Raw genomic sequence first — 24319 nt, 5'->3', positions numbered from 1 at the left:
AATTTTGAAATAAAAGCATGTACTGGAAGCAAAACAATACGTGTTGTAGACAGCTTCACGCTATTCGATCATGGGGTCGAACAGGCGAATCGAGTGTATATTTTTCAGTGAATTTCATCCAACTTTAGGTCCAAAAATCACATACCAGGTAGGACAATTATCTCAGAATAATCAGAGTGCTCAATATAGCACTTAATTTGCATTTGGTGTCCACGTGTAAATAGAATTCGGCGAAAATGCTCTGGCCGGTGCTCATCCAATATACATCTAGCGACAGTGCTTGGCTTAACTTCATAGTTACAGACTATGGATGATGATTTACGATTTTAGAGTGTTTTTTTTGTATTGCAGGTGCCTGAAGAATATATTTCAAGGGAATTGTTTGATACAGTACAAGTCTATATTATCACCAAACCTGAACTACAGAACAAACTCATTACAGTGTACGTTACCTTCTTACTTTTGTCTTTTGCATTGGCGGCACGTTTTCTAACACTGGACACCTGTAATTTAGCAAGATTGACTTAATGTAACTTACATTATCATATTCGTAACATTTCATACACACACATGCACACACACATATCTTGTCTTTATTTACTCTTACCTCTTTAGGACTGCAATGGATAAGAAGCTAATTGGATGTCCAGTGTGCATAGAACATAAAAAATACAGCCGAAATGCCTTACTGTTCAACTTGGGTCTGGTGTGTGATGCTAGAACTAAGACGTGTGCCCTTGAACCCATAGTCAAGAAGCTGTCAGGGTACCTCACAACACTGGAGGTAAATTAGAAACCAGCCAACTGTGAAAGCATTACTAGACTAAAGACACTCTGAGAACAATGTGATGATGCCGTTCTCTGTTTGGTAGCTTGAGACTGGCTTTATTTCAAATGAGGAAAGTAAACAGAAGTTGTTGCCTATTATGTCTACATTACTGGAAGAGCTCAATGCAACAGGAGCCTGCACCTTGCCTATCGGTATGTAGCAATCTCGTGTATACACATTACGTACATGTATTTTTCTATTGCAACTATGTCTATTTTCTTTCACAGATGAGTCTAACACGATTCACCTGAAGCTGATTGAGCAGAGGAAAGATCCCATGATAGTTCAGGAATATGATGTTCCGGTTTTCACTCAAAATAAGGACCACTTCATCAAGTCCCAGTGGGATCTCACTACTCAGCAGGTCTGCAACTCTCTTTTCACCACTGTTACTTAGACAACTAACAGAAATTAAATCCTAATCCACAGTTAGTGTGTCAGTAGATGGGATTTTTTTTCCTGAGAATTTTGCAGATATATTTAATTATAAATGTCAATATTTAATAATGAATGATGAACAAAGCTAATCTTTTTAATAATTCAAAATGTATCAAATAGTCTCTGTAGTTATCAGACATTGATCAGTACATTGTGCTTTAGATCCTGCCCTACATCGACGGGTATCGACACATACAGAAAATCTCTGCTGAGGCCGATGTTGAGCTGAACTTGGTACGAATCGCCATTCAGAACTTACTGTGAGTTATTAATTATTTTTTTTTGACAACAGAAAATAGACTTGTGTTATTCTATTATTTTATTCTAAAATAATTGTTTATTTTACAGGTATTATGAAGTTGTAACACTAGTGTCAATATTTCAGGTATGGGGATTATATCTTCACTCATAAGTAACTTAGTCATTAGATTAAGTAACTAATGTTCAATTAGTAGCATTGATTAGTTATGAATATTCATTTTAGCTGTTGTTTACTTAACTGTTTTTTAAAAGGCTAATCGTTAGATGTGATTTTCTCTAGTACTCCAATGTTTACTGCACTACGCCTAAAGTCCAGAGCTTAATGGATGACAAATCTATTCAGGAAGAATGCCTTCATTACATCAATAAACCAGGTAATTGGGCAGCTTTGTGGGATGCATTCAGGGAATGTATCATAATTCTATCTTCACTGTTAACTTCCTAACAGATCAGTCTGGGCAGGCTGATCTGTATAGATACACCCTGGCAGCCCTTATCCGTTGCCCCACTGATGCTAAAGGAATACCAGCAAAGGACAGCATGTTTGTGGCCTCACAAAGAGAGGTCTGGTAATTGATCTGGTTACACAAGTGAATGGAAAATCCACAAGTAGCTCGGTTTGTCTGTCTGTGTTTCACAGGCCAGAGAGCGAGTCTCAGGGACGTGTTCCAGCTGTACAGCGGTTTGACTCCAGGAACGACAGTGCGTGACTTGTGTTCCCGTTACTCACAGCAGCTCCAGAGGGTGGATGAGAGGTGAGCGTGAACTTCTCACACTCATTTAGCTCCTGAAAATTGTGTGAGGGAGCAGTGGCAGTATTACCTTATAGCCCTAGATGAATCAGTGATTGGATAATGTTGATTTACACTTTTAAAAAAGTGTACTCCCCTCAGGTGTACTCTTTTCTTAGTACACCTTACTTTCTAAGCGCTCCCCTCAGATGTTCTTTAGACAAAATATACTGTGTCTAGAGCAGGGGTACTCAATTGGTGGACAGCGGTCCGGATCCGGACCCGAACGCAGTCCTGTCCGGACCCAATCTCATTCCTGATTAACTGGATACGGACCAAAACAAAACCGTAGCATTTATTTCAGGGCTATTGAAAAAACACTCTGTCACGAGTGTTACGTTCGCCACCCCCGCTCAACAACTTACGTTAGCCACCCCCGCCGCACTGGACCTCGGTTCACAGGTATCTGCCAAAATTGGACCGCGGACAAATTTAGTTGAGTACGCCTGGTCTAGAGAATTGATGTATATTTTACTTGGATTTCTGTCTTACCAACATAACAGCTAACAAACAACTTGAGTAAATAATTGATTTGGTACAATTATTTCATATCGGGTCTTGCTATAGTAGAAAACACTCATGATCTTTATTCTGTGTGGACTGTGTAACCGTTCTTGTAGGAAGCTGATCCAGTTTGGTTTGATGAAGGGCCTGATTAGACGACTACAGAAGTATCCGGTTAAAGTTGTTAGAGATGAGAGGAGTCGTCCTCCCAGACTTTATACAGGTTGTCATAGTTATGATGAGATCTGCTGCAAGACTGGTAAGTACTTTTGTCTTCTTCTCTTCTAACTGTTCTAAAGGTCACTGCCAGAGTAGCTATGGTCTAAATATTCATAAATACTAATGTCTGTACTAATACTGATTTCTCTTGTCTGTGTTTGTAGGAATGAGTTACAAGGAACTGGATGAACGCTTAGAAAACGATCCCAATATTATTATCTGCTGGAAGTAATATAATCTGGTGGTATAACCTAATCGTGTTTACATCAACATGAGACCCAGAAAACCCGGGATCAAACCTGCTCACCTCTGAACTCCAGGAACATAAGCCGATGTGCACGTAACGGAGCCATCCCGAAGAAACCTAAGAAAAGTTTATTACTTCTAGTGGTGAATAAACTGCAAAGAAACTGACTGAGGTTGCTGTACTGTGACCTTTTGACAGTAAATTAGGCTGCTAGAGAGGATGACTGTGCCTAAATGAAATGTAGTAACTAACAAATAAACAAATTTCTTTTACGTCTGCCTCGTCCTTATTTTCTTAATCTCCAACAGATTTGGTAAGTTCCCTAACATACACTATGTTCAGTGATGTTACTGGAAGCAGAAATCTATACACGTGTCTGCGTACACCAGTTACCATAGTAACGCGAGTTCGCTGGGAGAAGCTAGCTAGCTAGCTACGCTGTTTTTCGGGATTTTAATAAAAGTCTGTTTCATAGTTCACACGGTGTCTGGCTTATACATTTAACCTCGAGAGTCGCCCTGCAAGGATGAATTCGGTTCTTCTGTACGGAGAAGCGGAAGGTTACATCCAAAGTTTGGAAAGGATACCTCTGCGCGAAATTGGGAGTCCTAGGTGGGAATGTAAACCGAGCTAGCTGGCTAAAGTGTTAGTGGGATTAGTAACTAGATCATTTGCTTAGCCAGCTATACAGTGAAGAAACCTGTAATGCACCTGCTGTTCCGGATATTTATACAATATAGAAAAATATTTAATATATACCAAATAATTTCCTTGCTACGTAATGTTAACAATTTTTAAACGTATTCCGTAGGTGGTTTGGCCAACATGAGTACACTGAGAAACTCAACATGCAGGCTCTTCTTCACGCTGGTGCCAAACAAGAGGAGTTCATTAAAGATCTGTTGGTGTCGTTTGATAAAGTAGGTTAACGTGTGCGAACCATTTACACTGACATTACCATGTTGTTACCATACAACTCTGAATGATGTTATATACTATAATAAAGGCAGGGATGAAGGAAGGGCAGATATAAATGCAGTGTGTGTGTGTGTGTGTGTGTGTGTGTGTGTGTGTGTGTTTTTAACAGGTCCCCACATTAGTTCACGGAATGATAGTCGTAGAAATTTGGAAACAGAAAGTGTTACCAATTATTTGTAGACTTCAGGACTTCAGTCCCAAGAGCACCTTCCCACTGTACATGGTGGTAAGTGGACATTCCTTAGGTCTTTACTTATTGCTATACTGCTGTATAATATATATTATACTGCTGATTATTGTTACTTACCTTAAAGTACTTTAACACCAAATCAGGAAAATCAGTAATTGATACTTTTAATATTTCCAGATTCACCATGAGGCTACAATAATAAACCTCCTTGAGACAATATTGTTCCATAAGGTAGGTATGCATGATCTCACAAGAAAGAAAATTATTTTTTTCCCCACCTGCCATATCACTGAGCTTAAATCACACTACTACCAGGTCACATTACATTGAACAGAAGATCACACCTGCTGGACTACAATTACAAAGTGTTCTGTAGCCCAAGAGCCTGGTTGATGGTTATGAACTTATGATGCAGGAGTCCTGTGAAGCAGCCGGAGAGGCTGCGCTGGATCTTGTGGACTACTGCCATCGCAAACTCGCTCTGCTTGCAGGCCGCTGTGCCCGTGGAGAGGTGCCTGTTCAAGACAGAGCATCAAACACAGAACTCTCAAACATGCACTCCGTACAGGTGAGGGACCCGCAGTATGGACAGTAGGGTGTTGGGTGCACACAAAGTTCATCCCAACTTTACATTTAATTTTAATCATGTTTTTAACTGCACGTTAAACCTTAACCTTAATCAACAACATATTGTTTTATTGTACAGTAGATGAGTACCTTTATAATTAGGAATAATTTAATTGCATAATTACTTTAGGCAGACTGGTAAATTGTTAAGAAATACTGTTTTTTAAACTCTAGCCTCCACTTTGTACTACCATATCAACATTTTAGACATTTCACATTTCAGAAATGCAGATCAAATATGTTGTTTTTACATGTTTAGTTACTTGCAATAACCAATGGTCTTTATGCATTCGTTGTCTGTTTCAGGAGCTGCAGAAGCAGAGTAGCATGTTAGAGTTTGAGATCTCTCTGAAGGCTCTGTCAGTGCTTCGCTACATTTCTGATCATATAGAGAGGTACGAGAATCACAGGATCAGACTAGGATAACATAATTTGTGATATTTTTATTGTTAAAGGTTTAACATTTAAATGGTGAAAATTATGCCTCTGTCCTCTTTAACCCAGCCTGAGTTTGAGTGTACTCTCCAGGATGCTAAACACTCATAACTTGCCCTGTGTGCTGGTTCAGCTTGTTGAACACTGTCCCTGGAGCCGCAGAAGTGGAGGTTTGTTTCTAACATAGAAACTAAGCAAGGAGTAATCCACCACAAATTGGGCAATATAATGCATGGCATGGAGTCGATGAACCTGCTTATTCCATGGTTTTACATCCTTATATATTTATTTTCTGATGTTGTCCTCAATGTAGACAACTAAAATACTTTTTTTGCCATAAATTGAAATTCATAAAATGAAATGAAAATATTATTATTACATTTTTTTTGGTATCCAAAGCACATTCATATCCAAGCACATATAGTTTAACATACTATGTCCTTCTAACATTTATAACCATGTTTATAAATATCCATTTTCAAAACTGTATGTGTTTTGTCTTCCTCTACAGGCAAGCTGGAGAAGTTCGAGGAGGGGAGATGGAGAGAAATCCCCGTGGAGGATCAGCTGAAGATGACCAAACTGGACGGCCAGGTGTGGATCGCTCTGCTCAACCTGCTGCTCAAACCAGACTGCCACAGAAAATATGACTTCAACAACTTCAACAAAAACCAACTCTTAAAGGTACAACACCCCTTTTAAGGCAGGGCTCTCCATCCCTCCCCTGTAGTGCTTTCCTGCAGAGTTCGACTCTAACCTGACACACCTAATTCAGCTAGTTAAGTGCTTTCATAACTCACTGGCTGAATCATTGGTTGGTTGGAGCTAAACACAGTATACCTCTATCCTGCGCAAAAGCTCTGTGAAAACAATATAATAATCACATATGCCATGTGCAGTACTTAAAAATAAGTGGTATAGAACTTGCATGTGCATTTAAAACTGAAAGTTATTAGGGTTAAACGCTTAACAAGGATTCCAGAGAAACTGGAAATTTTACACAGAGTTCCTTCATCAGCTGCGTATGCAATGTTCTATGAAACATGTCAGCAATGAAGTTGGGAATCGTATGGAAAACGAACTCATGTACACTTTAAGAACTTTAGAATATTGTGACTTAAACAGATGCTGTTTTATAAACTGGTTTGACCTCCTCATTCTGTTTCTCTATAAATATTGTATACACACTGCAGTTTCTACCTCTACATTTTTAACCATAGTACACTGCAGGTACAGTCTGAACACCTATGGTCTGTATGAGTCAAGTACAAAGTTATAAGCGAGTGAAAAAGGTATATGAAAAATATGTTGCTGTAAATCTGAGCATCTTTTATTCAATGCACTTCCAATTTAAAATTGGATAGTAAAAATATCTTGTTTTCTGAATTTTCAGACTAGATTTAGATTTAGTACATCCATTCAGTTCAGGTGATATGATCCATTAAACAAGAGTTATCAGAAATGTGACAGGTTTGGCAAAAATGTAATTTAGCATCATGCATCAATGAATACAGCAACTTTACTCTATGCCAGTCATAAAAATGCAAATGATATGGATTAGATTGTTTTATATATCATTTAAAGCGTTTCCATAAATGGAAAAATGGAAAGATGTTGATAGATAGATTTTCTGCATATCTAAATTTTTGAACTCATGAACATATGAATGATTTTAGCATGAGTCCAGGGTAAGGGTTGAAGAGGCATGCTCTAGAGCAGTTCCTGAAGTACCAGAGCTCCTACATTAGAGCTGATGTCTTATCTCATGCATCCTTACACCCAGAATCAATCTAGCTCTTCTGGAATATTAAGGCTTGAAATATGCATGCTTAGATTGACAGTAGACATCCGTATGTCCACTATTCTTGTCAACGTCTTATTAATGCTCAAGACTAGAATAATTGAAAGACAGGGGTACATGGGCTGCATTATTTTCCTGCTGAACTCTGTGCTCCATGGTCAGCCCTAGAAACCTGTAGCCTTGCCTTATTGGTATAACCTTTCAGGATGTGCTCTCTTCATGCCAAGTCATTGTCTTCTGAAGTCTTATCTGATCTTCCTTTGTAGAGACAAACACCAAAGGCCATGCTGCTGTGTTGTATTTTTAGAGACTCTTCCCCTCTTTATCCTGGCCCCATATTTTCACTCTTGTTTTTTCCTTATACTTTCCCTAAACCCGTACTGGCTGTTTTATATTGGGAAAAGTGTTTTCTATACTAATGATGCTCACTGTGAAGTACTCTCCAAAGACAATCAACCTTTGTTTGATTTTTCTTTTAATATCATGATCATTTCTTGTCCTGTGTATGCATGGGGTGTGTGTTGGTTGTGTGAGTATAGCTACGTGGATTTTTAACAGAGGTCGTTATTGATCAGCTGCCAAATCTCGCTGATCTTCAGCGCTTCCTTAGTCACCTAGCAGTAACAGACCCTGCACCACCAAAAAAAGACCTCATCCTTGAACAGGTAACCCCCCCCCCCAACGCTCATAGACATACATTTGTAGTCTGCATGTTATATCAAACCCAGACTTATATGCTCTACTCATTTCTTATTTTTAAAGTGATTTTGTTTTATTTGTATTCCTACCACAATGATTGCAAAATAATAATGAAAATTGGTAATCCACAAGTTTTGGTCAAATCCTTGTGCAACCTGCTTAATGCAGCATGTCAATTTAGCTTCCAGAGATTTGGAACGAAGTTGTGGCTGAAAATTCTGGGAAGTGGAAAGCTATAGCCAAACACCAAGTACTGAAGGTGTTCAACCCATCTGAAAGTGAGCTGAGAAAACAAGCAAATAGGTGAGACTTGAATTCACTTGAAGTCATTTCAACCCAGCAATCTTTCATCTTTTCAGTCTATATTTTTCAGTTTAGTATACAATGATCTGAATGCAGGAACATTTAGTTCATACAACAGTGGTATGTTAGCAAATGTTACTCAGAAATATACTCGGAAATGATGTTGTAAATAACACTTTTTGATAACACTGAGAACTGTGTGCATATTTGAGGAACCAAAAAATGCCACATAGAGCTTATCACCTGGAAGTATTGTTCATACATATGCCATCTGTTGTGAAAAGTACAACTTCCCTGTTTTCTGAGATCCGTCAATGAAAACACATCACCAATAACAATAACCATAATTAAGAGTTGATAAAGCCAAGGAATGGGGAAAAAACATTACATGTATTGTTCACATAGTCACTGTGCCATCAGGATAAAATTCTGAAAACCAAAAATAATGGTGAATGAGGCAGGTCATTTTAAACGAGCAATTTATGAAATAATTCTTTTGTACGAGTCGTTCCTGCATGACGCCCATTGTTGACATGCAAATGCAAACAGTGCCTTCCTTCCTCAGTGTGATCAAGTCAGCAGGGTGACTCTCCCTCATCCTTAAGTGTGTGCGTGTGTGTGTGTGTTTGTGTGTGTGTGTGTGTGTGTGCGTTTGTGTTTGTGTGTGTGTGCGTGTTTATGCGTGCGCGTGTGTGTGTGTGTGTTTGTGTGTGTGTGTGTGTGTGTGTGTGTGTGTGTGTGTGTGTGTGTGTGTGTGTGTGCGTTTGTGTGCGTGTTTATGCGTGCGTGTGTGTGTGTGTGTGTGTGCTCCTCAGGTTGGCTGATACGTATAATCTTGATGTTATGGAGAGTCTCATCCCAGAGAAGCCAAAGTGTGGGGCGTGTGGAGCTGCTGGGGCCAAGCGCTGCTCCCGCTGCCAGGGGGAGTATTACTGCAACAGGTGCCCTACAGCAGCCTTACACGCTCTCAAACACCAGGGCGTTCTTATAAAGGATGCTCTCAGACTCTAAATGTTTAGTCATTATTAGTATAGTCATGTAGTATTATTTCTATGTCTGTTCAAACTCAGCACAGGTTCATGACAGTATCTCACAGTATCACACAGAACAGGTTAAAAATGTGAAGTGTGGCTGGTGGCTAGCAGGCCTCCATTTCCTGTGGACTACACTGAGTGATCCGATCGTTTTTGTGCAGAGAATGTCAGGTGAAGCACTGGCCCAAGCACAGACGTGCATGTCAGCTAATGGCAGAAGCCACAGAGAAACTACAGAAAGAGCTCAACACCAAGACCTGAGAGACCGTGCAGCTTTGTGAGAGGAGGGAGAGAGAGAGAGACTGCAGACGCAGTGTCACAGAGAAGAGCACACGGATAAAGTGACTTTAAACTCCATTATCTCAATGACCTTTATCTTATAGGTTGCTATGGTTATGGTGAGAATTGAGGAACAGAAGCTTCCCTGCCTAGCCAGTGTGTTTGAGGAAACTCACCTTTGCAAAATAATAAAACTCTTTAAAAATAAAACAACGTGGCTTTGGTTTAATTATTTGCACTCTTCTTGCACACGAAGCGTACGTTGTCGGCTTACTTAAGCATTACTAAACACAATTGCTTCAGTCAGACCATAAACGAGTGTATTAAGCAACCAATTACAATGGTATTAAGTCAGCCTCGTGTAACTGAATGAGTGTGTTCTCCCCCGCTGTGCTGTATACTCTTATCGGAGGAGGAGGAGGAGGGGGGTGCCCGGGCCCCAGGCACCATTACGCGGACTGAGGAGGAGTGTGTGAACACACTCAGGAAGTGGACGGGCGACGCGCACCGTTATTAAATCTTATTCTGGATTATGTAAGAATTCTGCAGGTCTCAGCAGCAGTTCGCACCTCGCTGGAAATAAGAAACTTTTAGGACCGTTTCGTGCCGCAAGACATCTACAAGATGAACTGTGGACTTCACCATTAGCAACTATTCTCTAAACACACAAAATGCTGATAAGTAATCTACAGTTACTCTTCGTACAAGTTAAAGTTATTTATAACGGTTGTCATGATCGACGTAAATCTCCGCTTCTGCGCTTAATGTGCACGTTGGATTATCTCGCAGCACAGATGGATCCGTGTTGTTCTAAGAACAAACTGAACACTTATTTTTTGCCCGGTCTTTTTAGATTAAACCGTATCTAAACTAAATAGTCCATATCCTTGTGTAGTAAAAATATGGTATGTAGGCTATTAAGGAATTCCTGTGCTCAACAAAACCTAGTTTGAATCGGACCTCATGTCTACATTCTTACAGTATGCGAACTATATGGCAAATCTTAACGGGACGGAAATGCCTCTCAATGAGCATCTTTATCTTTTCCTTTAAGAACTTTGATTCGGATGTAAAAATGACAGTACCCCTTCACAAGGCCTCTATTCACTGAACTGACGTTTTGCAAGATTCTGCTAAAACAAAATCAAGATTCTGCTATCACTAAACCACTATTTATTTTCAACGCACAAAAACTCACTAGCTAGAAAGTCCCTAGCTAGTCCCAAACAACTAGTCTAATTACTTGCTTGTAGTCTTAAGCTATTTACCAGTCTATGAAGCTCAAGTGACATATTTTTATAAAGATACATGTTTCTTAAATGCAAAAATGCCATTCAATTGAAATCTAAAAATGATTAAGATAAATATTTTTTGAAAAAGACATTTACATTTGCACTTACATCCAAACCATCAAAAACTTTTAGACCTTCACTCATGTAAATTCTGAAGCAACGGGATCCCTTAAAACATTAAAGACACTGACCATTGGAGTGGACGCAGTAAGATATACTTGACTCCAAATCATACTACACACTGATTTAAAGACCCTGCAGACAGTTTATTTCAACAGTCAGTTGGGCTTGTGTGAACTGTGTTGAAGAAGGCTGGTGCTAATTGAAGCATGTCTTTGGGGGAGTTCATTGAGCTTAAGGAGCTTGCAGTGGAGGACCGCATCGAGCTGGCGACGCCTGTGCCACCCCGGACGCCTCGTCTGGAGAGAGTCAATGCCTTGAGGATAAACCCTGGGAAGGTTCCTGAGCTTTTCAACCGGGTCAGGATAATCAGGCTACTGGGAGACAGTTTGAAGGATCCACGATTGGTGGAGGAGACGGGGGAGGGGCATAACTTCCAGCCATGCAGCCACGCTCAACCCACCTGGTGTGACCTCTGTGGAGACTTCATCTGGGGGGTGTACAAACAGAGCCTGCGATGTGCCAGTGAGTTACTGTGTGAAAGTGTTTGTGGTTTTCTTTTTCCCCCGTACAATAAGTGTTTGACATAAAGCAGATAATATGGACTGTGATTGGACAATATAATAATGCCAGGCCAACTCAACGAATCATTGTAAAGTAAATATATTATCTAGATTTGTAGAACCAGCTGTATAGGACTGGACACTCATTCAGACTGAAAAGCTCTGACACTATTCAAGCAGATACATTGAGCTCCAGACCAGTATAGCTACAGATAAGGTGTCAAGCAATTATTGTCAACTATATGTTCTTGCTCTCCAAGAACAGATGTGTAGCCCAGCTAATTAAACTGAATTGGGTGTTCATGTGGTTTATTGAGTAAGGGATGTGTTGTGGCTTTGACAGATGTCTTGTTCGCTGTCACATCTGTTACTTTTACCCAGTTTCCTTCTCCTTTTGTTTCAGAGGTCCGTCATCAGCTGTGCAATATTGCACAGCTGATGAAGGACCTCTGTCTGAAATGCCCAGTTTCTCTGGAAACGTTGTGCACTTTACTACAATCTCTGTCTCTCTCTCTGTCTCTCTCTCATATCAGTAATAGGCATATGAATAGAAATCTTCAGGTATATTCTATAAATTACTATGTTGGTGATAATTTATAGGTTGTGGTTGTAAACACAATTCTCTTTTTTCTGTGGTTCATGGTATCATTTTTAATAAATTGTATAATGCTATTTATGGGAATGAAACATGTTTATATCTGAACATGACAGAATTTTCCTCTGTTAGCACACGGTTGAATTTAGGGCTTTAAGCGAGGGTGTGGATATGGAACTTATACGTGTCTGTATATAAGACGAGGGTTTGGAATGAATTGTTGTGAACCACAAAATGGTACATATGAAAACAACATGTTTCCTGCTGAGGCAACTGTTCTTTCTTTCCTTTCTCCCCCACAGTCCCTTGCAGTGTCTCCTCCTCTTGTGATTGGCTGTTTTTTCTTCTGCTTGCCTCTGCTTTTTGTTCATGCAAAACGAATGCATACACTCACTCCAGTTTTGCAGTCTTTTCACCGTTCTTGTATCCTTACGCTCTTTTATAACTCTTGGAAACATTTTATATTTCATCTGACTCATGGAATTCCTGCTTTCTGTCCTCTCCTGTTCAACATGTGGTTTCCATTCAGTCTGTCATCTCTGGTCTTTGCTTTGGTGTAAACGTGAAACAGCTGCCATTTTATAGAAATGATATACTGAGTCAGACTTTAACCTGATTAAGACATTTTCACTTCTCTATTCTGGCTGATATTTAGTGATAACTATAAATATATCATTATGTTTTAGTCATTTGGTCAGGTTCTGCATATCGTTTAGTGAATTCCAGCACAGTGTCACTTTCTAAAATAGTTTCTAGTCCCAGTTTCTAGGGAAGTAGATAGGTACTAAATAATCATTAAGCTTATCTATGTGTTAAGCCTAGGTGTTCGCTGTGTTTATTGTTCAGTATTGTTAAAATGGATCCATATTTCAGTATTGTTCAGTATTGTTAAATGGTTAAAATGGATAAATGCTTTATTTAAAAAAAAAAAAAACATTTCCTATTTTTCAGCCATATTTTCTTTCATTGCCCAAGGTCTTACTAAATGAAGCAGTAACCAGAAATCATTTTAGCAACCATTATCCAGCAAGGCTGCCCTTTTTCAAACAAACTACATGGAGGTCATTGATGGATCTGTATCATCACACACACGCATGTTTTTATGCTCCTTAAGATAGAAGCATACACACACACCAAATGTTTAGTGATCTGATAACTAAGAACTACAAATATATCAACCTTCTCATAGGCTCTTACCCTGTGTGTTCCACCAGACTGTAGGTTCACATGCCACTACCGCTGTAGAGCACTAATTAAACTGGACTGCAGTCAAGATCAGAGCTCTACTGCTGATCACTCTGATGATGCCCAAGACAGCAGTGAAACGGATACCAATGTGGTAAGACATGCAGCCACAGGTCACTTCCTCAGAAGTCCTTACCTTATATATAGGTGTTAAAATGTTTTACTGTTTTTTTGGATTCCAAAATTGGAAATGATTTTGTTTAGTTTCTGTCTTATTATATGAAGTTATATATATGATTTAAATGAAACAGTTTAAATGTTTTCAATGTTTTCATCCTAATGGCATAAGTTGTTATGTAGGTGTGACGGTGGCGCCAGAGAGACGGACGAGACACGAGTCCGGTTGTTCACACACAGTCACTTTAATTTAACAACAAGTATTGCGCAATCAGCGCACGATAAACACTCACACACAGCACACAACGTGCAGACTGTAGACAACGACGAGCACAAGACACTGCGCGAACGCACATTAAATAGACAGACCACATCAACCCCACGTGATGACGAGACGAGCCACAGGTGAGACGGATAATGACAAGACGCACCCACACCCACGGAGGTACACAGACGCAGACGAATAGACGCAGACAACATTTAACACACGCCCCAAAGGAAGGGTTCGGGGACCGTAGCGTGACAGACGCCCCCACCAAGGGCACTACCCGTCCCGGGGTGCCAACAGGACTGAGTGCCCCGAACCCACGTCGATGGGCGGATCTGAAGCGCCCAGTCCTGCGTCTGGGAGATGACCGCCCTCGGCGGAGAGTCCGCCACGCACAGTCTAGAACACCCTCCCTGGGAAGACGGGGGAAAACACGTTAGACACATTTAACGGGACATTCACAAACACACACACAGGTACACTTACACATAGTGGAACGAAAGGGAAAAACGGGTTAGGCACACAAATGGGAAGACTTACGAACACTGGCATACACAAACATGAAACAGGCGCCAGACTACGCGCCAGGAGTAGAGCGACAAGGGGAGAGAGATCGGGAGCTGCCGGTGCTGCAGCGGACGGTCCTCCTCCGGTCTTTGCTGCGGATCCTCCGCTGGGTGCAGCGCGACCGGCGGACGTGCCGGGTGCAGCGCGACCGGCGGACGTGCCGGGTGCAGCGCGACCGGCGGACGTGCCGGGTGCTGCGCGACCGGCGGACGTGCCGGGTGCTGCGCGACCGGCGGACGTGCCGGGTGCTGCGCGACCGGCGGACGCCCCGAGCGGACCGCCTGGGAGATCCCCTGCGGTCTCCATCTCCTCCTCCTCTTCTCCTTGGTCCCACTCCATGGACTGCTCCGGGCTGCCACCCCGGGAGCAGTCCATCCTCTCTCCTCCGGAACGATCGGAGGATGGGACCGTCTCTGGTGTCCACCTCCCCTTTACAGTCCCAGCGGAACACTCCGAGGGAGGCGGACTGCCTTCCTCCTCCGACTCGAACTCCTCCACCTCCTCGTCGTAGCCCACGGCTGGTGCGGAGCAGTCTGACGGAGGGTATTCGTCGTCTTCCTCCTCCTCTTCCTCACCGTAGCCCACGGCAGGTGCGGAGCACTCAGATGGAGGGTAGTCCTCCTCGTTCCCCTCTCCCCCACCATAGTCCACCGTGGGGGCGTAGCAAACGGATGGAGGGTAGTCCTCCTCCTCACCGTAGTCCACGGTGGAGGCGGAACAAACCGAGGGAGCCTGATCTTCCTCTTCCTCCTCACTCTCCGATTCCTCCCCCTCGAACTCGCTCTCAGGAGTCTTCTCTGTGGAGCAGAGTTCGAGGGAGCCTACCCTCAGGGGCGAGAGGTCTCTGGTTGGACAGGGGTGTCGCTCCTTCCACATCCGCACCGCGGTCTGGCGGAAATACTCCGCCATTTCCACCGTCTTGGCCTCCCGAGACCGAAGCAGCATGATGCTGCATAACGGGTCCTGCTCCATCAGTTCGGGAGTTACGGTGGCCGCGCGGTGTGGGGCAGGAGCAGAGGCATGGCGGCGCTTGCTGGGCTTCTTGCCCTTCTTTGGCCGGGTGGTGTAGCCTGGCATGGCTTGGTGTCTCTTGTCGGCTCGTCGTTCTGTGCCGGTGGCGCCAGAGAGACGGACGAGACACGAGTCCGGTTGTTCACACACAGTCACTTTAATTTAACAACAAGTATTGCGCAATCAGCGCACGATAAACACTCACACACAGCACACAACGTGCAGACTGTAGACAACGACGAGCACAAGACACTGCGCGAACGCACATTAAATAGACAGACCACATCAACCCCACGTGATGACGAGACGAGCCACAGGTGAGACGGATAATGACAAGACGCACCCACACCCACGGAGGTACACAGACGCAGACGAATAGACGCAGACAACATTAACACACGCCCCAAAGGAAGGGTTCGGGGACCGTAGCGTGACAGTAGGTAAATAATTAATTGTGCATCTGTTTAAGGTCTTAAGTGCATTTTGTACCAGGAAGTTTAGCAAAACAGTAAATCGTATCAATTTCACAAGGTGTCTTGTCGTTTACTAAAAACCCATCGTTAGCTTAGTAGTAACAATATTGTCTGACAATACAAACGTCACTATATATAGGTGCACTATAGCCCAATTTAGCCCCATTTAAATTACCTGCACTCACTTGCTACCTTATTAGATGCATCTACCTTGAAGATACAGAGTGTAATCCACCTCTGGCTCTCACTATTCATCTAACCCTCTGTGCCCTATTTATTACTGCTCAATCTTTGTTTTTAATCACAGGGACAGTGCTGACTGGCTAATAGGTAAAACTTAAAATCAAACATTTAATCTTCCAGGTCTTGCCATTGGCTCCAATCTTTAATGCTTTATTTCACATTAGTTTTAATTCACAGTTCACAGTTCAGTAGTAATAATGTGCCTTAAGATTAATAAGTAAAATAATGGATGGCTAAGAGGTTATGATATTATTAAGCAATACCAAACCTAATGCCCTAATGTGGATTATGGGGTCTACAAAAACTCACTACCTATGCAGCAGGGCAGTAAATGAGTAATACAGTATATATTTGCTTAATAATAATAATAATAATAATAATAATAATATTATTATTCATTTATGCTGAACTGCATGCTTAATTTAAATTAACCATGCTGTAAAGTGGAAGTATTTCGGTGTCTGATCATTCCAATACACTTCCATTGTAGTGTCAGATTTGTGGGTGGTGAACTGGTAATAGGCAGAGCTCTGCTGTGTTTTTGATACTTTCAGCCAAAAACATTCAGCAAGTAGAAACTAACTAATGATGAATGGATAGAAGATGACTAATACAAAATAGGCATAGCAACACATGGCACCTGAAGGTGTTTCTAGTGCAGTGGAACACATGGCTCTAACTGTACACCTGCAAGGTGTTTCAAGTACAATGGAGCACAGTGCTCTATTTGTACACCAGCAAAGTGTTTCTAGTACACTGAAACACGGCTTTAATTTAATTGTGCACTTAAAAGGTGTTTGTAGTGAAATGGAACACAAGGGTTCTAACTGGACACATGCAAGGTGTTCCATGTACAGTGGAACAGATAGTCTCTAACTGTACATCTGCAAGGTTATGTGTGTGTTTACTGTTAGACGCTGACATTTTGTGTGAGTAGGGATGCAAACAAAAACTCTACCACCACTTCATAATCACTGTGACTTTGCACAATTAAAAACCCTCATTGCAAAAAGAACAATTAACATGTTGTTTAACTTCACACCTCCTGAGTCACAGTCAGGCTTTTCTCATTTTGAATAGCGTTTTTGAGCTAATTCTTACCAATCACAGCGATCACTACTGAGTGTGCTTATGAGCACAGTATGACCTGATCATTATGGAGTATTATGAACAAACGTATTACTGCTGATTGAGATATGCAAGGGATATATTTTCAGTCCCCCCAAACTTTTTTTTTCAATATTCAGATGCATCAATACCTGTCGTGTTCAATCCCAACTCAGATTTTCCAATAAAATGGCCAATAAACAAAGCCCACATTGCCTATAGTAAAACTTGCTATGAATGCAATGAGAAATGTTTTGCTGTTCAGGAGATTTCTTTCACATTGACACTTTCTTCTCTTACTGTACTGCATTGTCAGTAAATATTGAGGAATGCTAATCTGTAAAATGACCACAGGGAAAGTGGCTTACCCTCTCAGAACCATACCTATATTTACATTTACATTTACGGCATTTAGCAGACGCTCTTATCCAGAGCGACTTACAATGTGCTTTGCTTCTGATCACAGAATACATCCTAGGTAATAGTACGGATAGGCCAGAATTCAAGACACCATTGAGTCAGACTACTACTAAACTACAGGAGTCAATATCATTACCTAGTGTTTTGCAAGTTATATCTTATAGTGTCAAGTCAACAGACAATCGGATTAAAAACAGTAGCTGCATGACTATGCACGGCAATCAAAATGAGGATTTATCACTTGTAATACAGTGGAGTAAATATGTAAAAGCTTCAAAAACATAAACTGTGTAAATACAATATAATTACAGTAGAGAAGCAAGAGATTTGCTCTCTGAATATGCACAAAAAATATAAACATTCTGAACAGAGGTGCTGGTCAGGCCAGTGACAGGGAGACAAACACATCATTAGCTTCAATAATCACCAATATGTTTTAACAATCATTAATTTGTTTTGCAACAAACATCAGCATGCTATTAACTGTAAACTCTTAGTGCAGCCTTTAAAGGAAATTAGTAAAACACTGCAGAGACAATTATTGCACTGTGACCAGTATATGCTTAAGACCTTTACTGAATGCATTTAATAATGAACCACGTTTTATAAAGTGTACTGAGACTTTGGATTCTGCTCCCGCAAAATTCCATTACACTCCCACATCCCTGCAGAACAACGCTGACTGGGCTGACATATTCATCGATAGAAGTTACCCAGTTTTACTTCCAGTTATTTTATACTCCATTATTGATATACCATACAGTAGACACCAACTTGTTTTATATTCTGCAGGCTACTGAGCGTTTCAAAAATGTACTGAGAGAGAAGCACAATTTCAACTTTCAATTTCTCTGATTTGTCATTCCCTTTAGTCATGTTACAATGTTAACATGACTAAATGTTAACTTGTACAGTAATGGTTAATAAACAGTTATCACATTTAATCATGATCACGTTTAGTTTACAATTAGATTTTTTTATCATCATTGTCGAGATGGAGAGTTTTATGCTTTATTAATGTATATTTTGTAATTTACGCCATTAAATAGGTAAATGCATAAATAAATGAACAGACAACAGAAGGCCGATTGTCCCCGTGTGCCTACGCAACTGTACGCCCAGCCAATCAGCACTTCGATGCTCCATGGTTTGAGCTTTTCTTCCCGCGCGTAACGACGCGCGATAGAATGGCGCCTGGCTATGACGTCACCGTCGTGTTGGAACTTCCCGTTTTCAGCCAATCATGGCGGGGCTGGTTCAGCTTGTGTATTTTCCAATCTCAACTGTGAGGGTGGGGCGCATCCGGCGTGAGGAAGCAGCAACGTGGAAACGGTGAAAACTGTTACATTATCTCGTTCGAGGCCGGATATATAGGCGTACTGTACGATAACAGCATCAGATAGTTCGCGATTAATAAGAATTATTAACTTTTTTGACAGTGCGGCTTAAGTGTGGATTTTACAGGCGGTATAGTTTCATTTTCAGCAGAAAAAACTACTTTCTTTCACTGAGAAGCCTAACCAAGCGGTTAATATCTAACCTTGAACAGATTTACGAACTCCAGATATTCTTACAATGAGTGGGGTTACTGGTTCCGAGCAAACCCCGTCTTTTGAGAAGACTTGGGGAAGTTCGACGAGTAGCGGGTATTGCAGCGACTCGGACTCGGAGTTGGAGCAGTATTTCACCGCACGAACTTCCTTCTTTCACAAACCCAAAAAAGAGAAGGTGAGGATGTTTGTGCAGGAGGTTCCCGTCCGCCCTGCTCGCAAGAGTCCAAACATTGTCTCGGTTTCACTTGTTACGATCGCTACTATTTTACTAGATGTTGTGAATGTTCCAGCAGGAAGAGCTACATGCATCTCTTCATTAAACTGCATTAAACCATTGAATTAATGCATGATGTATTGTTGAAGCCTTATAGATATACTACCTTTTATTAGAGTATTCTGTCTAATTATGTCATTTATTTTTTGCTTGATTTCCTGACAAGTACATTTGACTGTTTCCAATGTGTGCATGTTAAAGGGAAAGAGCAGGTAATGTGTTGGTAGTGTTCAGCTGGAACCGCAGGCAGGCCCGTAGACGCGCTGAGGGAGACACGAGGGTGTTTGGGTGCATGACTCACTGTCTGCTTCTGCTTACTTTGGCATGGGTGATGGTCACATTAAACATCAACACTTATTTTGAAACCAGTGGAATTCACAGACGGGGTAGTCAAATGCAAAACTTGATTATTAGTGTGTACTAATTTGTTTCATGACAAACTGGCTTACATTAGACTCATCTGTCTTGTTTGTTTCTGTCATAGAATGTTAATGGTGTAGTAGGTTTCTTAACCTATAATGAAAACACATCTTTACACATGTATTTTCTTGTGGGACATATTGTTATTATTATTAGTTTTTTTGTCAATGCAAGCACACCCTGATCGGTGAAGACCCTTGAGATCAGACAAGCCTATCTCTCTCGTTAGACTTTTATCTAATTGATTATTGATTTTTTTGATTGCAGTGTGTTAAGTGAGTCGTTAAGCTTTACATGTATTGATCTAGTGATGGTGACAAATGTGCACTTTATTATTAAATGAGGGGTGTTTAAAGCAGTTTGTCAGGAGGGGTCTCAGTAAGCTATGGTCTTGGGGTCAGATCCTGACCTTTCAGGATCAATAGGTGCCTTTCATTTGAAATTGGGACACAGTCACTTTCTTTATAAACCATGTCCACTTCTGCATCTTTGAAAGCTGCCTATTGTTCCTAGTTATATGGGTCTTGTTCACACCCAGTATATATATATATATATATATATATATATATATATATATATATATATATATATATATATATATATATATATATATATATATATATATATATAAATTAGTGTAAAGAGGAAATTTGATGTTTGAGTACAATATAAATATAATTAATAGAAGCTGTAGCATTGTAATAGTGTTACATTTTCTGACTAAACCAGATGAATATGTTTGTGTATAGACAGGAAACAGGAAGCATGACTACACTAATGAAAAATGAAGCTGTTTGACTCCCACATGGTAAAGGCACACAAGGGAGGCCTTCTTTCTCTAGGGAAAAGGCAGGAGGGGGGAAGGAGCTATTTTTACACTAACCAGGTTCAGGAATTCAAGCTCTAAACCCAAGACATGCATGACCGGGCAGCTGCAACAATCCACATGGTGTCATTCTCACGAGAAATAGGATGGGCTCATGGATGTGATTGGCTAGCAGTGACATCATGGGTCTGCCCCATTTAATTCAACAGGAAATGTAGGAAGTCTGATGCAACTTGGTGGCTAACTGAAAAGAGTACTGGATTATGTTACTTTAATTCAACATGGAATACAAAATGATCTGCTATTTGAAGAGCGTGAGACATTACTTCACCTAAGAAAGTGAAAGTTAAATATTGTACTTCACCTAAGAAAGAACAAGTAAAAAGATTTGCTGTGGTGGCGCATGGTAATGTCGGGTATGAACTTTTTGTAAGAGGTCAGTTGTTGTCTCCAGCTGTTCTCTCAATTGTGTGAGACGGTTTTTGAAACTACCCCACCATCTCTTGTGAGCTTGTATCCTGGTAGTATATCCTGGTAGCATATGCCATACTGGTATCTAAAATGTATAAAGCACTGGAACTCTCATAGTGCGAGTTAAGCACTCCACACATATTCAAAGAGGTGAGACCTTAAAAAGACGTATCCTTTTTCAACCTAAGACAATTATATGACCTGACCCATCAGCACAGCTGTCCTCATGCAGTCAGTTGTGCACAGATTTGTGACATGAGAGTTATGTGTGAGAAATGCGTGATTCATCTCCTGACTCCCACACAATCTCCATGTGGGCTCCGTGCTTTGCCTGGAAGGCATCTGAGGTGATGAAGTCCAGATGCTTTTCTGTCAGTGGATTTCTGGGGAAGTTCTAGACAGCTGTCTGCCAGCACCCAGTAGCATCAGAGATTAATGAGCACCAGTAATTACCCTTCGATTAATGTGAACTAAATGCTAATGATGACTCAATGTAGGAGGTAATAGACTTATCCACCCACTGTTGTCAGGAAATTAGAACCTAACAGAAATGATGATTAATATACTCTTATCTTTCTCTCCCCCACAGGATGAGGTAATTGAGAGTAAGAAACAAGAATTTTCACTTTCAGAGATCCAGCACAAAGTAAAGGAGTATAATGCACAGATCAATAGCAACCTCTTCATGTGTATGGTAAGACTTAAAATGACTAAAGAAAACATTTATCCAACTGAATTAAACTTCTATAAAACTTAAAATTTCCATTTATATTCTTTTGTTAATTTTCCCTTTCATATTGTTTATTTTACTTAGCCAGTGCACTGATGCAGAACCTGTTCCCTATTATATTGTCTGAACTGCACACAGAACAAAGATGGCAGCTACACTGGCTTCATTAAAGTTCATCTGAAGCTGGTCAGGCCAGTGTCCGTCCCGCCTCCACATAAACGTACTGCGGCCCAAGAGTCGGCCAGTGGGAAGAGGGGCGGAGTCGTAAAGAGACGCACATCGTTCTACCTTCCCAAGGACACGGCTAAACACCTGCACATCAGCTCTCAGACCCGCGCCAAAGACGTGATCCAGGCCCTGCTCAAGAAGTTCACCGTCATCGACAATCCTGCCAAGTTTGCACTGTTTGAACGTACCGAGCGTCACGAGCAAGGTGTGAAACTGTTGGGGTGCAGTGCTGTGAATTCACCTTTTTAATGTGAAAAGTGAACCTTGTGTTTCACTTGTGTAACATGTACCAGCCCTCCTTAACCAGTTCAGTGGGAGTTAGGATTTCGTGTGTGTGTGTGTTGTGGATTGGGTTTAGAATTTCGTAGATTGCTTCACATTCTTTAGCGTGGACAGCTGCTAGATGTCCATGTAACCGTGTCTCTCTAACCTTCTCTTGACCCCAGTGTACCTACGGAAGCTCTCTGATGATGAGTGTCCACTTTACCTGCGCCTGTGTGCCGGACCCAACGACAAAGTCCTGAGTCTGGTGCTGAAGGAGAATGAGACCGGCGAGGTCAATGTAAGTGACTGTCAGGAAAACTACCAGCAGTCTACAGTATACACAATAACACATCTACAAAACACAATAACACATCTACAAAACACAATAACACATTACAAAAAATGGGCGTACCATTGTATACAAAAACATCTTTTAAGATGAATTTCACAAATTGTCATTAAGAAAATAACTTACTAAAAGCAAGAAATGTAACATTGTCTACAGAACTCTACACTTTATTATCCCTTCTCTTGTTGGATAATTAGGTAGCTCCTTGAGGGTGTGTCCCTTACTGAGAGAGCCATGAGCACAGGAAAAGATTCATGTTGTTCTTAACACTTTTATTTAAAAAGTATTTGCCATCATTTGTTTTTTCTTCCAGTGGGATGCATTCTCTATGCCAGAGCTTCAGAATTTCCTGCGAATTCTGAAGCGTGAGGAGGAGGAACACGTGAAGCAGATCGTACAGCGCTACACTCTCGCCCGCGACCGCATGAAGGAGGCGCTGGTCAGCTCGAACCCGGGCTGACGGCGCCGACCCTCTGAGCCTGCACTGCTGACTGAGCGCCACTAGGGGGTCTCGGTCTCTGTTGTTGTCCAAAGACCCATGAGGACTGTCATCAGTGCGATGACAGGGAGTGAGAGTGAGCGAACGTGTGGGAGCGCAAGAGCGCAAGCAGATGTGCGTACGTGAGGAGAGTGAATCGTGGCTGAGCGCGAGCGAGTGAGCTGGGAAATGGACGAGTGAAATCAGAACCAACTTGTCGTGAATGATGTGTGATTGAACGACTGCACACAGAGATTCCCATAGAAAAGACCCTGTGTTTCTATGGAGAGTCAACAGAACTCCCCTAGGCTTCACTGAGTGTGAGGTTTTAGAGTTGCTGTTGTCTATTAAAACACACACACACACCTTAAGTCTTGTTCCTTATCAAATACTGTTATTCTGTCTTTGTATGTTTTTATGTCATTTAAGTGTCTTTTCATTTCTTTTTTGTCCTGTCACCTAATAAAAAAAATCACAAGTTTCACTTAACTCCTAAGTCTTTGTGCAAATGCTTTTGTTTATTTTTTTTAATAAACATATTTTTCTTTTGGACTGGTGGTCTGTTATTGAGTTTAATAAATGAATTGAAATCTTATGTAAGTCCTCCATTTTGGCTCAAATCACTAAATTCCCAATTAACAAACTTAATTCTGATGTATTATATTCCACCACTAGGTGGTGGAAATAACGCTTTAAAGGATAGTTGCACCAGTAGATGGCAACATATAATTAAAACTACATTACGTAGTACCGAACGTACAGTCGATTATAATGGTCCTGAAATTCAGAGCGCCCATAGATCAAAGTATAATGACTGTTTACTTGCTATCCAGTGATTTACTGCGATCCCTGAAATAAATTAAAACGAGACGTTCTCAGTTTATAAATAGTAAGTTTTCCCCTATGTTTCAGAAATTTCTGCGTCATATCAGAAGCTGATACATGGTAAAGCGTGTGTGCCTAAAGGGAGCTTAAATGTGTATTTGGAGGGAGGTTCTTGTGAAAGCAAACGCCGGAGAAGGCGTGCACCATGCAATAGACTACTCACATAATACATCTCAAGTACGAAT

The 24319-nt window shown here is 41.2% G+C and overlaps 3 protein-coding genes across 6 annotated transcripts; all 3 read left to right on the top strand.

Annotated features, from left to right (window-relative positions):
- The first annotated feature begins 12 nt into the window (after positions 1-12).
- Positions 13-3561, top strand: nprl2 (NPR2 like, GATOR1 complex subunit). Its single transcript, XM_077014346.1, has 11 exons — positions 13-148; positions 352-443; positions 616-784; positions 873-981; positions 1057-1193; positions 1430-1527; positions 1616-1652; positions 1809-1902; positions 2169-2283; positions 2940-3082; positions 3207-3561. The coding sequence occupies exons 1-11, from the start codon at positions 71-73 to the stop codon at positions 3272-3274; spliced, it is 1140 nt and encodes a 379-aa protein (XP_076870461.1). The 5' UTR covers positions 13-70; the 3' UTR covers positions 3275-3561.
- Positions 3562-3680: 119 nt separating this feature from the next.
- Positions 3681-9821, top strand: zmynd10 (zinc finger, MYND-type containing 10). Its single transcript, XM_077014345.1, has 12 exons — positions 3681-3901; positions 4101-4209; positions 4377-4493; positions 4635-4688; positions 4873-5025; positions 5391-5479; positions 5589-5689; positions 6031-6203; positions 7860-7985; positions 8201-8322; positions 9138-9263; positions 9518-9821. Exons 1-12 carry the CDS (start codon positions 3816-3818, stop codon positions 9615-9617), a joined length of 1356 nt encoding a protein of 451 aa, XP_076870460.1. The 5' UTR covers positions 3681-3815; the 3' UTR covers positions 9618-9821.
- Positions 9822-10092: 271 nt separating this feature from the next.
- Positions 10093-23801, top strand: LOC143521455 (ras association domain-containing protein 1-like). Of its 4 annotated transcripts, none has more exons than XM_077014337.1 (6): positions 10093-11572; positions 13420-13544; positions 21790-21894; positions 22069-22363; positions 22605-22720; positions 23085-23801. In XM_077014337.1, the coding sequence occupies exons 1-6, from the start codon at positions 11257-11259 to the stop codon at positions 23229-23231; spliced, it is 1104 nt and encodes a 367-aa protein (XP_076870452.1). In that variant the 5' UTR covers positions 10093-11256; the 3' UTR covers positions 23232-23801. The 4 variants fall into 4 exon arrangements, with proteins under 4 accessions (XP_076870452.1, XP_076870455.1, XP_076870454.1 ...); XM_077014340.1 differs by lacking the exon at positions 10093-11572 and adding an exon at positions 19206-19384; XM_077014339.1 differs by lacking the exons at positions 10093-11572; positions 13420-13544 and adding exons at positions 18863-18988; positions 19206-19384.
- The last annotated feature ends 518 nt before the right edge of the window (positions 23802-24319 follow it).

This window comes from Brachyhypopomus gauderio, chromosome 8, assembly GCF_052324685.1.
Source record: "Brachyhypopomus gauderio isolate BG-103 chromosome 8, BGAUD_0.2, whole genome shotgun sequence".
NCBI classification, from domain to species: Eukaryota; Metazoa; Chordata; class Actinopteri; order Gymnotiformes; family Hypopomidae; genus Brachyhypopomus; species Brachyhypopomus gauderio.
Note: the sequence above shows the minus strand (reverse complement) of the source record. Positions and strands in the feature narration are given on the sequence as shown.

Coding starts and splice junctions, on each gene's coding strand:
- nprl2 (XM_077014346.1), top strand. CDS start 71: ATGGGGTCGAACAGGCGAATCGAGTGTATATTTTTCAGTGAATTTCAT. Junction 149..351: donor GTCCAAAAATCACATACCAG/GTAGGACAATTA, acceptor TTTGTATTGCAG/GTGCCTGAAGAATATATTTC. Junction 785..872: donor GGTACCTCACAACACTGGAG/GTAAATTAGAAA, acceptor TCTGTTTGGTAG/CTTGAGACTGGCTTTATTTC.
- LOC143521455 (XM_077014337.1), top strand. CDS start 11,257: ATGTCTTTGGGGGAGTTCATTGAGCTTAAGGAGCTTGCAGTGGAGGAC. Junction 11,573..13,419: donor ACAGAGCCTGCGATGTGCCA/GTGAGTTACTGT, acceptor GTGTTCCACCAG/ACTGTAGGTTCACATGCCAC. Junction 22,364..22,604: donor TACCGAGCGTCACGAGCAAG/GTGTGAAACTGT, acceptor TCTTGACCCCAG/TGTACCTACGGAAGCTCTCT.
- zmynd10 (XM_077014345.1), top strand. CDS start 3,816: ATGAATTCGGTTCTTCTGTACGGAGAAGCGGAAGGTTACATCCAAAGT. Junction 4,494..4,634: donor CCTTCCCACTGTACATGGTG/GTAAGTGGACAT, acceptor TAATATTTCCAG/ATTCACCATGAGGCTACAAT. Junction 5,690..6,030: donor CTGGAGCCGCAGAAGTGGAG/GTTTGTTTCTAA, acceptor CTTCCTCTACAG/GCAAGCTGGAGAAGTTCGAG.